Source organism: Centruroides sculpturatus, unplaced genomic scaffold (genome assembly GCF_000671375.1).
Source record: "Centruroides sculpturatus isolate CEXI.00-Female unplaced genomic scaffold, Cexi_2.0 scaffold612, whole genome shotgun sequence".
NCBI classification, from domain to species: domain Eukaryota; kingdom Metazoa; phylum Arthropoda; class Arachnida; order Scorpiones; family Buthidae; genus Centruroides; species Centruroides sculpturatus.
The window spans coordinates 81,348-96,612 of record NW_019384966.1 but is presented as its reverse complement, the minus strand read 5'-3'; the positions used below and the strand labels follow the sequence as shown (position 1 = coordinate 96,612).

Genomic DNA, 15,265 nt, shown 5'->3' with positions numbered 1-15,265 from the left:
GAACCATTACTTGCTAAAGTGCAAAATATGTGCTTGAATCGTGCTATCCGTACGACAAGGAAGCAAATTTACACTAGTATCGCAAAACTGATCAAGGTCGAAAACGCAATTTTTGATCAGAGCCCCGACTTCTTAACACAGGAGAATACTCGGCTTACAGCTATACAAGAAAGACTAACGAACACCTTGAAGAAGCGCTATCAACAGAAACTGAAATGGATCAGACGGAGGCAAATACCCCATAATAACCCACATCCTTCGTTCTCATACCTCGTGTGGGATGACTTGATGTTACCGAATTACGTAGCGAAAGTGTTGAGCTTAGGACCCAAGTTTGCACCCTACCCGTCCATAGAAGACTTAAATCCTATCCCGGAATTGGAATCTCTAATAACAGGCCTACCTGATAAGGTAAAGGAGTACTATAGATGGAAGGCCACGCACAAACTTAAAAATTCCTTCCAACCGCAAGATACGAAACAAGTGAGAGCTAATTTGGAACGGACTAGAAGATGGATGCATCGTAATAAAGTCACATTGGTCAGAGCGGACAAAAGCCAATCCATCGTTCTCATGAAACGGGATACATATAATCGACTACTAGAGGAGCATATAGCCAACACACAATGCACCATTGCAAATAATAACGCCATTGACAGCTTACAGGCGAGAGTTAAACGTTTTTCCAATACCAAGCTAGCCAAACGCCTGGAATTAAGGAATATCACGATAGACTCCCCAGATACGCCCAGATTATTCGCCTTTGCAAAGGTCCACAAACCTGGACAACAACTAAGACCAATCATTGATAAGGCCAGGGCACCAACCATTCAACTAGAGAAACTAATGCATAAGTTAGTCTCGCCTATACTGGAAGGATATCCTTATGCTCTGACACACCCTTCAGACCTAATATCACTCCTCAAGGAATTATCAGCAACTCCTAGCTTCATAACGGTATTAGACTTTAAATCACTCTACCCGTCTATTAAACTACCGGCAGTATTTTGCGCCGTAAGAGACCTCCTGTTTAACATGGTTAATGATAATAGCTTACACCAACAGATACTAGAATTGGCACATCTTATCTGTTATAACTCTTTTTTCCAATTCAACGGGATCACGTACGGCCAAGGAAGAGGCGTCCCCATGGGTAGCCCCATCGCAGGGGACCTATGCGAAATAGTGGTCAGACAATTAGAAGATATAGTCATCCCTCAATACTCACCTAACATCTTACTATATAAACGATACGTGGATGATATTCTCATCTTATGGAGGATTGAGCCGGATGTTTCAAGGTTCGTTGATTCGTTCAATGATAATCCATACGGCCTGACCTTAGAGATCGATCAAGCTCACGCTTCTGAAGCCCATTTTCTCGACATCAACATCAAGTTCGAACAAACAACTACCCGTACAGAAGTGTACCGGAAACCAGGGGCTGAGCATCTATACATTCCAATAGGATCGTGCGATCCACCGAACTATAAAATGGCAGCCTTCAACGCCTTAATTAGGAGAGCATACTCGCATTCATCGGATCGGATATCCCTACATGCCGAACTAAGACATATTGAACAAATAGCCAACGAACATGGTTATCCCAAGATCGTACGTAAATTGATCCGCAAATGGCGCTGCCGAGAAGTAGCCCTTAACCAAGCACCCAAGGAAGTTCCATCTAACATCATCCCGGTTACATACAATCCGTACCTGAAATCAATTTACAACACAATAGCGAAGAAAAAGAATATTCGCATCGCGTATAGAAGATGCGCCACAATTTTTGACATTTTACGGAACGGGAAAGATACCCCAAACAAAGAACGACGCCCAGGGGTATATACCATCCCAATGATTGATCATAGATGGAACAGAAGCCTGATATACGTAGGATCCACTAAGCGCTCCTTAGAGGTGAGAATTAAAGAACACATGGCGGATATTCTACATGCAAGGCAAAACACCGCTCTTGCCGTCTATGCCTCGGATACGGAAATAGAACCGTTATTCAGCCAGGCCAAGGTAATCCGCACTACAAAGTACACACACCACCTTAGATGGCTAGAGGCCCTGTACATATGTATGGCTACGCTTAAAGACGACAATTGCATTAACAACAAAGACGAGATCATCCTGTCAACTGCATGGCAGGTGCTCGTAGACAAAAAGTTACGTTAATTTAGAACCAGCGAAGGGGCGCATGCGTCAATGACGCCAGCGATACGTACGAGAAAATTCGTAATGATGTTCTTTTTTCAATCAAATTTGAATGGCGTTCGCTTGGACATGTTACCTGAGGAAGAACTTAAAGTTCGAAAGCGCTAGTAATACTTCGTTTACAGAGAAGCACACCGGAAACAGGTTCATTGTACGTTGTTTTTTGATTATTCTATCCCGGTGTAGTGCAGTGCCGATTTAAAGAACTTGCTCTTTATGTAATCTAAAAAAATATACACTTCTAGTATAATTGAACTTTATTAAAGCTATCTTCAAGAGTAAATGCAGGTTTTTCATCTGTCTTCAGATCTGTTATGAAGCTGTGACTCTTGTATTGTGGGCTGCAATTTGAAAAAAGTTGTAGACCTAAAAGTTTCCACTGTCACTGTCTGTCTTTCCTTAATCTTGAAAATAGTGTTAGATAAATGTAATTCAAAACCAGATACGGAAAGCTTATGGTTAGGAGGCCCTGATTAACTATATATGAACTTTGTCAAACTGGACGTCGTATTGTTTCAAATCAAAAATTTTCTCTAGAGTTAGATAGATGCTAATGAAAAAGTATGATTTACAGGGGCAAGACACTACAGTACAGTACTAATTTGAAGAGGAGAGCATTGTAGCCCAGCATTGTGATGATGTCACAATAAATAATTGTTTGTTTATTATCTTTTTTATTTTTATTCCATTTTATGTATTGTGTTATATTCATACTGAGTGGTGTACATTTTCAGTCATCATACCTATCTGTAGAATTTGTTTTCATAAGTATTCTAGTGAATAACTAGTTTAATATTATAGAGATAATTATCAAAAACAAGTATTTTATTATTATTTGTTAGTTATTTCAATATTTGCATTTCAGATGAAAGGTCTTGGTTATTTAGAAAAATATACTTTTAATTATAATGTAATGGATTCAATTGATCAGTGTGAAAAAATGCATGAAAAAATAGAAATTGTTTCTCAGTTAATAAAAAGATTAACTGAGTTAGAGGTAAGAGTTTTTAATATTTTTACATAAAAATATATTAAATCATATGAAATATCTTGTTATTAATTTTATAATTGTTTTTTAATTAGAGCAAATATTCAAAAGAAAATGAAAGAGATAATTCAATTAAAGAAGAATTTACTGGTATTCTTCCTAAATATGACTCATCTCTTGTCCAAATTAAAGCTGATAAAAGTGAAGTGAGTAATTTGTTACATGATACATTTAAAAAACTGTAAGATTAAAAATTAAAATGAAAATCAATGAAAAAAACAGTATAAGGTGACATAAAAATGATGATAAAAGAATTTAAATGATATACAATGGTTACAAACTGATTTTATCTAATGAAGATTCATTTTTTTCTTATTTAAATAGTGTTTAGTTAAAAATTCTCTAAGAAAGTAGCTATAAATATTTATTTTATATAACCATGAATATTTTAATATAGCTGTATGTGAGAAATAAATGTTTTGATAGTTCTTGACCATAATAAATATTATATTTATTTATATCTTATTTAATTAAATTATTTTCTGTTAATTCCTTAACTTTACTATTACATTTTGCAATTTCTTAAACTTTTCTAACACTTTCAATTGGATTGATCTAATAATTGTCATGTCTAAGGTTTTTCAGAGTAATGTCAAATTTTGATTCATTTATATTTGAGTTATTTCTTATTTTTCATAAAAGTGCAAATTTTTTTAATGCCATTTATTTATTTGAAAAAAGAAAATCAAATTTCCTAAATGATATACAGTAGACCCCCCTATAACACGGTGAAAAAATTGCGACAGTATTCGTATAAAGACGCTAAAAGGGACGCGTAAAACGCGGTAACACGTCATCGCCGACTCGTGTCGCGACAGGATTGGTCGAATCTGGACCAATAGTAGACGAGTAGCCGAACTACTTACACGCTATGGACAGTATAAGCGGGTAAGTTGAGTTTACTATCGTCTGTACAGTATGTAAATTAGGTACCGTAAGTCTAATACAGTACTGTAATTTTATACATTTCTTGTGAAAGAAACATTTCTTATTCAACGGCCATTAAAATTCTTATTTCTATTGATGACTNGTTTACTATCGTCTGTACAGTATGTAAATTAGGTACCGTAAGTCTAATACAGTACTGTAATTTTATACATTTCTTGTGAAAGAAACATTTCTTATTCAACGGCCATTAAAATTCTTATTTCTATTAGTGACGTCTCCATAGTTCAACAAATTTTTCGCAGAAAAATAACTTATCGGAAATCGCGGCTACTGTTTGGTGCGCTGCTTCGCGACGAAAACAAGCTTAAGCAATGGTGACGTTGAACGGTGCACACTTGGTAAGTAATCCTACAATTTTTTGTTTATAGCATAGTTTATACGGATTATTCCCAAAAAATTATACGTGTTTTGGAAATGTTGAGTCGAATTAGTCTAGAATCGATTAAGTTTATGGAAGAAAACCTTTCAAACAGCCATAGTCAGTAAACTGCACACATGTCGGGCTGTGATTGGCTCATGTATTTAAGGATTCCTACAATGCAAAATTCGTATAAAGCGAAATGTATCTACCGCGTTATAGGGTGGTCTACTGTATTTAACTGCTGATTTTGACACACACACAAATAAATAATAAATACAATTTTATTCAGTGGTACCTTGGTATACATCTGCTTTAAAATATGTCCAATTCAGAATACGTCCTGTTTGGAAGAAACAAATTTTGCTCGGTATATGACTTTTGTTCGGTATATGACTTAATTCAATTATATGTGCCATCTATGAACAAGTAGCACTATCGGTGTACTAGACCAGACTAGACGTTCGTGGTGCCACGGTTTATAACTTTGTTAAATTTCTTTTGATTTTAATTTGTAAGTAAAATTTTATTATTTTTATTAATCATGAATTGCAAAAAGGCAAATGAAAAGCAACAGAAAAATAAAAAAATTGACCAGAATCACAATGGAACTGAAAAAAGAGATTGTTGAGAAATATGAAGGTGGCGTGCATGTTTGAGATTTAACTGTTGCATACCATATTTTGTGAATGACAAAATATCAGCAATCGTGAGAAATAAAGACATTATTAAATCTGCTAACGTTTCGAAAGGGGTTAAATCAATTTCTAAACATTAGATCATGTTGAGAAATTGCTTTTGCTTTGGATAACTGAAAAACAGTGTGCTGGCGAAAGCATATCAGAAGCAATTATTTGTGAAATGCTGATCTCATGAAAAATCAAGGAGGAACTAGCCAGGAAAGCGAGGTGTCTAAATCCAGCCATTTTTTTCTACACGAGAACAGATTAATCATTTTTACATTACTTCTTATGGGAAGAGTTGGTTTGGTATATATCCTATTCGGTATAAGTCCAAACATCAGGAACCGATTAAGGTCGTATATCGAGGTTCCACTGTATTTAATTTGCTGTTTTTTTGTGTGCATTTTAGATCCTATCATGCTTAGATAAAGAATATTTATTTATATTTAATTAGGAATAATTAATATAACATGTAAATAACATTAAAAAATTTTGTAAAGCTTTGTAACTTTATCTTCACTGTTTTATCTAGTGAATTCTGTTTCAAAATATATGTTAAATAAATTATAATATATTAATATAACTAATCTGAGTATATATTTAACAATACAGTTTGCAATGTACAAATTCCTATAGAATCTGTGATAAAATATGTATTGTAGTTATTAATAAGTTCTTTTTTATTTATGTGGGGTTTAGACGAGTAACATTCCTAAACCGTTAAGACAATAAACTTATGAGGGTTGCGGGGGAGGCAAGGAGAACATGGGAGAGAGTCAAGTAAGGGTAGAAGTGAGAAAGACGACAGTTGGTGACGACGCAAAAGTGAGAAAGGACAAAAAGATGTTATGAAGGCGAGAATATTATCAAATACGTGTAGTCTTCAACCTATATCCGGCATGAAAATTCCAAACTAATATCGGCAAACGCTTTCGATGCCCCTCCTGGGCTCTTCTTCAGGCCAAATTTAATGTACTGGATTCTTAAATAGAATATTTTAAAAAATCTTCGATTTAAGAATCCAGTACATTAAATTTGGCCTGAAGAAGAGCCCAGGAGGGGCATCGAAAGCGTTTGCCTATATTAGTTTGGAATTTTCATGCCGGATATAGGTTGAAGACTACATGTATCGTATTTGTTGTATATGACCCGGTATGGGAGAAATCCTTGAGAATATTATCATTCTATCAAGATGGTTACAATGGTTATGAATGCTGGATTATTGTCATTTCTATTTCTTTATCTTAATAATTATCCCTACAAAATTTGGGGGCTTGTCTGGGATATTAAGAAATTCATACGAGAACTTTTAGAAGAGCAATGGAGTTCAGGCAAGATGGCGGAGTTAGTGACGCTGCGATGAACGACGAAGAACTACGACTGACTGTTGTAACTAAGGACAATACGATGCCGGATGTGAAACATCTTAAGTGTGCTGATCTGAAAATAGAACTAGGACAACGAAAATTGAAAACCATGGGTAGCAAAAGAGAGTTAGTGCAAAGATTGGAGGCAGATTGAGAACACCAGAGACAATGACGATGCTGATGAAAGTGAGGACGAAAATAGTGATATTATGTGACATACAAGTGAATACTCTAAGCCAATGTTTACCTTTAGAGATGTTGATGAATCCCTTGAAACGTTCAGTGGTGACGATGGAAAGAATGTTGTAAAGTGGATCTCTAATTTTGAAGACATGGCAGAAATGTGTAACTGGAATGGCATGCAGAAGACAATTTACGCAAAACGACTACTTAAGAGGTTCAACGAGAATGTACATTAACTACGAACAATGTACTAAATCATGGCGAGCATTAAAAGAAGCCCTTTGTGCCGAATTTTCTCCAAAACTGAACAGTAGGAAGATTCATATAAGCAACTGTCGATGGAAGTGAAGCATCAGAATGAAACTTATCAGGAATATATGTATCGGATGATTGAAATTTCGTCACAAATTACGATTGAGGATGAATCGGTGATACAATACATCATTGATGTAATTCAGGATGAGCAAGTAAGCAAGACAGTGCTTTATGGTGCTACTACTTTCAAAGAATTTTGACAAAAGCTGCAAATTTATGAAAACATGAAATCAAGTTTTAAGCCAAATGCCATAATGACGGTGGGATCTAAGAAGCTAGGGCATGAGATTAAGCTTAATAATTCTTAAAGAGATGAAAAACATTGCTATAACTGTGGCGGGAAAAACCATGTGAGTAAAAGTTGTCCGGAAAAAGACAAAGGAATGAAATGATTTAGTTGTAATAATTTTGGTCATATTTCGGCTCAATGTCCTCAAAATGTTGAGAAGAGAAGTTATGAAGTAAAGGTAGAAGAATTTAAGTCAAAGCCTATAAAAGAAGTCAAAATAGAGGAAGTGAGCTTCACAGTACTTATAGACTCAGGAAGTGATATAAATTTAATGAGAGCCGACGATTACGTAAAGTTGGGTGCACCAAAATTAATTAATAATTCCTTAGAATTTCATGGAGTAAGTGAACGAAAGAGTTCTACACTGGGGAGTTTTTGGACTGTAGTAAGTGTTGACAAAGACCAATTTTCAATTCCCATACATGTGGTTCCAAGTTCATTCTTTGCTTATCAGTTATCATTGGGAGCAGACTTTCTGACTTTTTGAAACAAGTTCATATCAGTTTAAAAGAAGGTCGTGTTGTAAAAATTATTAAAGCAAGAGGTGTAGAAGTAAACATTTCAGACATATACAATATCGATGTTGCCTGCGTTGATGTTGGTGGTGTTGGTTTGAGCCGCACCAATGATGCAAAATTTAGAGGAGTGCCTCTGAATCCAACAAGAAACTACAAAGCAGCCAGGGAACAAGGAACAGGGATCAAAATGAACATTATTTTAAAAAATGATGCTTCAGTTTGTCAATGTCCAAGACAGCTATCTGCTAGTAAGAAGGCTGAAGTTAATAAGGAGATGGAAGAATGGTTATACAAAACATTTGAACCACCCTAAGATGATGAAGGAAAAGTAGAAGCGCAAGGAATAACAAAACTTTGTGACCAGTCAAAAGAAGAAAGAGAAGCTTCACATAAGTCTTCAGAACTTAATCATTGGTTACAGCAACATCATGCATTAAACATTAAGCAAGCAGAAGTTGCAGTTGTTCAGGAGAAACAGATGGAAGTTTGTGGTGCCTTTTTGATACTTGGTGATGCACAGCAACATGTGATGAGCATTCAATGGAAAAACAGCATTTTGGTTACTCAAGATTAAAATCAGCAGGTGAAGAAATTGTTCATAAGAGAAAAAGAGAGCAAGAAGAACGAAAGCAACAGGAAGAAGAAAAACACAGACAAAATTATCATAGTAGATTGGATAATCGAAAATGTGACATGAGACAAAATAGACGCTCAAGAAGTAGAAAACATGGAAGCAGAAGTAGAGATAGATCTTATTATAATAGAAGAGGATATTATAAAGAAAGAAAAAAAATGAAAGAAATATCTAAATATAGATCTAGATCAAGAAGTCTTGATCAAAGATGACGTGACAATTATACTCAATCATGTGATTCAAAATATTGAAGATGGTCTAGAAAATCTGCAAAAATTAGAGCAACATCAAGGGAGAACATTAAATTAATTAAAAAACTGCAAGCGGACAACATGAAACCGGATGTCAGCTGTCAGGATGGCCGAATGTGGGGTTTAGATGAGTAACATTCCTAAACCGTTAAGACAATAAATTTATGAGGGGTTGCAGGGGAGGCGAGGAGAACGAGGGAGAGAGTCAAGTAAGGGGAGAAGTGAGAAAGACGACAGTTGGTGACGACGCAAAAGTGAGAAACGACAAAAAGACATTACGAAGGCGAGAATATTATTATTCTATCAAGACGGTTACGAACGTTGGATTATTGTCATTTCTATTTCTCTATCTCAATAATTATCCCAAAATTTATGATAAATTTTATAGGTTTACTTATTTAGATATTTATGTAAATAAATATAAGTATACAATTAATATTAGTTTGCATATATACAAATAGTGTGAGATCCGAATAGTCCCCGGGTCTAAAATAATAATTTAAAAGGAAAGTAAAAATCTTTACAGAAAAATATTCTTTCATTTTGATGGGAAAATAATGTTTTTCTAGCATGGGAAAACAGCTAGGAGAATCACTTCCTTTGACGGAAGTATGAGCATCCTCTGTTTTCCCCTTATCTGTTAAAAATCTTGCTTCGATGGGAACTGCCTACCCCCCTTTCTTCCCCTTCCCATCCGTTCATGTGGAAAAATCCTAGAATGATAATTGGTCGTAAATCCGAAGATATAGTCGAAGTTCAGTTGAATTTGGGAGTTGGTCAGCAGTTCTGAAAGTGACAGGACTCTACTCATTTGCTCTCTAAGGCCAATGCCCTTAAGAGTTCGTCCGTAGATCGGAGAGTGGAAAGGACTCCACACATATGCTAGCAGACCAACGCCATAGTCATCCCCTATCAAGTTAATCCTAAGTTATCAACGAAGGACCTTTGCCAAATAAGAAGACGACAAAGCCATTTAAACAGGTTGTATGTTATTTAAGGAATTGTGAGATCTCTCTCTCGTAAATGTATAGGTTAAGAATACATTTCTCTCCCGACGTGATTGATTTGATTATTTGTTTCTCGATTGATTGTTTGGGATTATTTGATTATTTCCTATTCTGTATAGTATTGTTTATTTTGTTTATTAAATGTTCTATATTTTTTCAAGGAAATGTTTCGTGTCGATTCTCTGAATCAGATCTATGACATAAATTTCATGCGTGTTTATCCGTGTTATGGGAAGTAGATAAACTGGTGTCAACAGGAATCCTGACGTTGGATAGAGACTTCACCATCTACATCCTATTTAATATTTAAAAGCCCTTCTGGTCAAAAATCTTGACGTAACATCGGATCTCGTGATCCGAAACTTTGGAGAACTAGTTACCGACTAGCGCCGATTAAGTGGTACTAACTATCCTAACGAAGTAATACCCCCAGCTGATCTCACATATGTATTTCTTTCTAATAGTGATATTACAGTTTTAATTTTTAGAATTAATGTAACAAAACATGAAACCTTTAAAATAAATTAGTTTTTAAATTAGAATAAGTTTATTTTCACAGAGTTTTTTAACTTTTATTAATAAGTCTGCAAATTTATTTATTTCAACAATTACATTATCCAGTTAAATAAAAGAATTGAAGCTTTTATGAAAAGAAAAAGGAAAGAAGTTGATGAATGGAATGTTCAAGAATTTTGTAGTCATCCTGTTATTGATGAAAATGAATCAGATTGGGGTAAGAATTATTATAAGAAACAATCTTCTGTTATGTTTTTGAAAATAAATTCCAATGCATTTTTATTATTTAATTTCTTAGATACTATAATCAAAAACCAATGTCAAGTTTTTATTTTATAAAATTTATGATTTTGAAAGGATTATAGAATGATTAACAATTACATAATTAATTACACAAAATACTTTTAAAAATAAATTTTATTTAGTATGAAGCTAAAACTAGCAATATTTGCTGGATATAATCATTTACTTTTATAACCATTTAAAAGGATATTTTGGATGAATAAATCTAAATGTTATATTATTCGAATTCAACATTAACCTAGAATTACTCAGAAGATAATTGTATTCTCAGATATTTTATTTAAATGCATTTTGGATTGGAATTCTCACTAATCCCTCTTCAGTTAGAGGTACAATCTGCAACAGAGCTTACACCAATATTTGGGAAACTTCGATATGAATTACTAGTAACCATCAGCCTGCATTACACAACATACTTTTATTCTTATATATGATGTCTTTCCATACATCATCTATTAACATCTATCAATAAATTTCATGTTTAGAATAAATGGATAGATTCTATAAAAGTTATTTTATAGAAAAATATGCAAAACCCCAAATATTTGATAAAATGAGCTTTAATGGTCATTTTATCAAATGAATCATTTTAGTTTATTGCTTCTGATGTAAAATCTAATGACACATGATGAAAGTATTTACTTAAAAACTCTTATTTCCTATCTGCTTTTGATGTTTCTTTAAAATGTAATTATTGTCTACTGAATTATATTATTTTACAGTAAATTGCTGTTACTGATTGTTCTAAGAATTGTTTTCTTCATTGTTTGAGAGTAATATTTTAACCTTTAAGTATTTTTATAAAATACTAGCTGCAAGTACCTGCTTTGCTGGGGTTTTATTTATTCATACATTTATATGCAACATAGTTTTTTTTATATAAAAGCCCGGTGTTGCTCGGGCGTAAAGTAAAGATAGCAAAGATTAAGATAATTACATTATAGCCAATCTTACCTATATTCACAGAATGCCAGAATTAGGTCCCCCATTTCCAGACTAGAGAATTTTTACATTGGTCTAAAAATATGTTTGATTTTCCACAAAAACGCAAAAAACCACATCTGTGCCTGTAAATCTTGCACATTGCTTTCTCTTAACACTTCCATTCTTGACACTTCCATTGTTAACACTTTCATTCTTAACACTTCCATTGTTAAGGAATACATTTCTTTTATCCCCCCTGGTACCCTACTAAATGTGGTAGCCTACTAAAGCACAGTCAAAAGCGCAAAAACCAGCATCTAAAATAGTACAATAGAAGCCAAGTTCTTCAGGATAAGCCTTAATCCTCTCCCTCTCCCCTGTTGGGGAGAATTTTGAAAAATTCCTTCTTGGTGGGCGTTTTCATGACGTACTTTAACTGTGTACCAAATTTCAGCTTTCAACTCCTAACCGTTTTTGCTCTTTGCTTATTATTTTAATTTGATGTGTAATTCTAGAAAAAACTGGAACATTCTCATTGAAATGTTACACATTTTTGAAGTTAATCACTTTCAACCCCCATATTGAGATGCAAGCACCATACTGCACGATGGGAGACTTGGGGATACTACCACACACAAACACCATTCATGTGCAATGTGTAGTTTTGGCTGCAGAGTGAAATATAGGGACAAACACTTCCATTTTTATATATATAGATGATGATACAATGCTATGCAAAGATACATAGGGAAAGGTGGGGCAAAACATAGTTGTTAATGAAATATTATGTTTTTATAATTAACTAGTTAAACTCTAGGGAAAACCTGTTTGTCATTGAATACTCAAAGATGTTTATTTCAACTACAATCAACAAAAACCTCAAATTAATAAGTTGTTTTTTCTTTTTTTACAATGTTTTTGAAATCATGTCAAACACCCCATCTTGCCCTCTAGGTGGGGTAAGATAGGACACATTTTGGGATGATACGGAATGGTTCAAATTAAATTTATTTTTCATAATTACAAAGATTAAATAACAAACTAGCAATGAAACAATATTTAGGGTATATTACAGATATTTTTATACTACAACTTTTATTTTTCTAGAAGACATAAATGCATAATTCTGGTGAATTTCATTGTCCTCATCATCTTCACTGGCATATGAGGAATGTGCCTATTTGTGATATATTACACAACCTATCCAATCTTTGTTGAGACAGAATACAAATATCAACTGAAAAGACATTCAGTGTCAAAATAAACATGCTGAAGTAATGCCACTTGGCCCCACCTTACCTTGATTTTGAAGTCTTTTTTAAACTGTTTGGTAATCAATAATACTATAAAAGATTTTATACAGTCATGTGAAGGTAAAAGATTTCTCTACTTAGAATCAAAGAAAGAATCAAAAAATTAGGAAATTTTGCATTACTTACATTATGTGTTTTTAAAAACACAAATTACATGAAATACATTTTTTGTTTTCATAGGCAAAAAACATTGAACAACAACAGGAATTTTACTGTCATCTACTTGTGATTTTCAAATTTAGTTGCAATATTTTTCATTAACTTACCAAATGCAATGCAGGCTATACCCCATCTTGCTTTCCTATCTTGTCTTGCTCCACCTATATTAAACAAAATTTATTTTATAAAGAGAGAATTGTAAGAAAAGTGACAAAATTTTTAATGCTGTGACAGATGCAATTATTTATTTGATATATATATAGTTTCTGACTACTGTGTGTACCAACATTTAACAAAATCACATATGGTTTTTAAACCTGAGTGTTGATGGGTACATTAGCTAGTTTTGTTATATTTCAAAATTTTTTAATGAAAAATTGTTCAAAATAGTATAATTAATCCTTAAGCTTCAGTTTTGAAGATAAGTTTTAATAGTGAAAAAAATGAAATTATGGAAAGTTTAAATTATAGAAATGAAAGCTTTCTGTATACAGTAATACCCCGAACTTACGCGATAGGTGGGACTGAGCAATAACCGCGTAAGTCGAATTTGCGTAAGTCGGGGTATAATTTCGCAATTTGTGTAAAATCCAAATCGGATGTATGTAAGCTAATAAATGTTCTCGTTAATCTTATCTCGTCTTTTGATTCGTTCACGGTTACAAGAAATCACCACATAGAGTCTTTCGAGTCTCTGTAGATATAACAGACACAGAAATAAATAACACAAAATAAATTGTAGCTATGTGTCGATTCCGTGCGACACGTCCGAACACGTAAGCCAAACAATAGTGTTAGGGGAATGAGTAATCAAGATACGTGTGGCACTCAAACAAAAGACGAATCGACGAGATTTGAAAATCGCGTAACTCCAGGTTTGCATAAGTCGGGGTAGTGTACGTCGAGGTATTACTGTATTTATTTTTTTAACTCTTTTTGTCCTGTTGGTAATAAGAAGGTTGTTTTTAATCATACCCATTATGGATTCAGCCAAGCCCACAATGGTGTGGCCAGGTGGTGAGGGATGAGGAATGACATCTTAGATAGACCCATGAAAAATTCCTGGGGTGCTGCTTGTTTAGATTTGATCTAAGGTAGCTTAAGCATCATGGTCGTCTGCTTGGTCATTTTCTTTAAGTTATTTCTAGAATTTAATTCTATTTCTATTTAAGGCTTCTTAACTTAACAAGAAAATTTTTACACCAGAACTTGTGTTAATTTTATATATTTACAGTAAATTTATAGTATATTCACTATCCATTTAGCTAATTAAATGGATAAATAAAATCCAAAAGTCTTGTTACTTAAAAATTAGTTTTTAACATTTTATTGAATTTTGTATGATATTTTGTAACTGATTTCTGCATTTTGTTTCTGAATATCACATAATTAGTTTTGGGAAAAGATACATATTTTAAGATAATAAAATAGGGAAGATTAAATTAATATACAATACTATTTTTTACTGTATATGAATACATACTTAAAATGCTGTATGAATCATTAAAATAAATTATTATTGAAATAACTGATATCTTTTTAGCAGATTTTGATAGTTGTGCAAGAATTGATGCAGTTTTCATACCAAGATCTGGTAGTAAGAGCCATGTTAGAGGTAATGAAATAAAAAATAAATATAACTGTATTACAATAAATTATTTTTAAATTAAGAATTATTACATTTTAGTATCAAGAGTTATAAATCAGTGGGGACCTCAAACATACTTTTCATCATGTAAAAATTCTCTTCCTGAAATAAAAACTGAACAGAAAACAGAAACATTACCACAAGGAATTGAAGAGAGATTGAAAAATATGGAATCACATTTAAAACTTAAATCAGGTAAGAATTTTATCAAAATTGAAATCAGGTTCATTAAAATATGAATGAAGCAGAATAATACTTATTTCAAAATCTTTTTATAGATTTTTGCTTTAAAGAGTGATTAGGATTAGTATGAATTTTGTTTACAATAAGTTTTTTGTTGTTGCTAGAAATAATTAAAATTTCTTGAGCATTCAGTGCTTCAAAATTGTAAATGTCTTCAGGCATGTAACTTGAGATCTTAAATTATGCAGTAAAATATTTACTAATCGAATGTTTATTGATCATCATTAGGAATATATGCATTGTGTAATTTAAGAAGAAAGAACAAAGCCACCCATATTCAAAAAATTATAACCTTTCATTTTTGGAATAAGACAAATTTGTAAAATTGCATGTAT

The 15,265-nt window shown here is 33.2% G+C and overlaps 1 protein-coding gene across 4 annotated transcripts in view; it reads left to right on the top strand.

Annotated features, from left to right (window-relative positions):
- Nucleotides 1-15,265, top strand: part of LOC111632522 (MAP3K12-binding inhibitory protein 1-like) — a 60,272-nt gene that overhangs the window by 18,602 nt on the left and 26,405 nt on the right. For 3 of the 4 annotated variants that reach the window (XM_023376957.1, XM_023376956.1, XM_023376959.1), the window contains exons 2-6: nucleotides 3,089-3,220; nucleotides 3,307-3,417; nucleotides 10,446-10,557; nucleotides 14,583-14,654; nucleotides 14,727-14,882. In XM_023376957.1, coding sequence (XP_023232725.1) covers nucleotides 3,089-3,220; nucleotides 3,307-3,417; nucleotides 10,446-10,557; nucleotides 14,583-14,654; nucleotides 14,727-14,882 — 583 coding nt within the window. The remainder of the gene's footprint in view (nucleotides 1-3,088; nucleotides 3,221-3,306; nucleotides 3,418-10,445; nucleotides 10,558-14,582; nucleotides 14,655-14,726; nucleotides 14,883-15,265) is intronic. The other variant, XM_023376958.1, reaches the window with a different exon arrangement.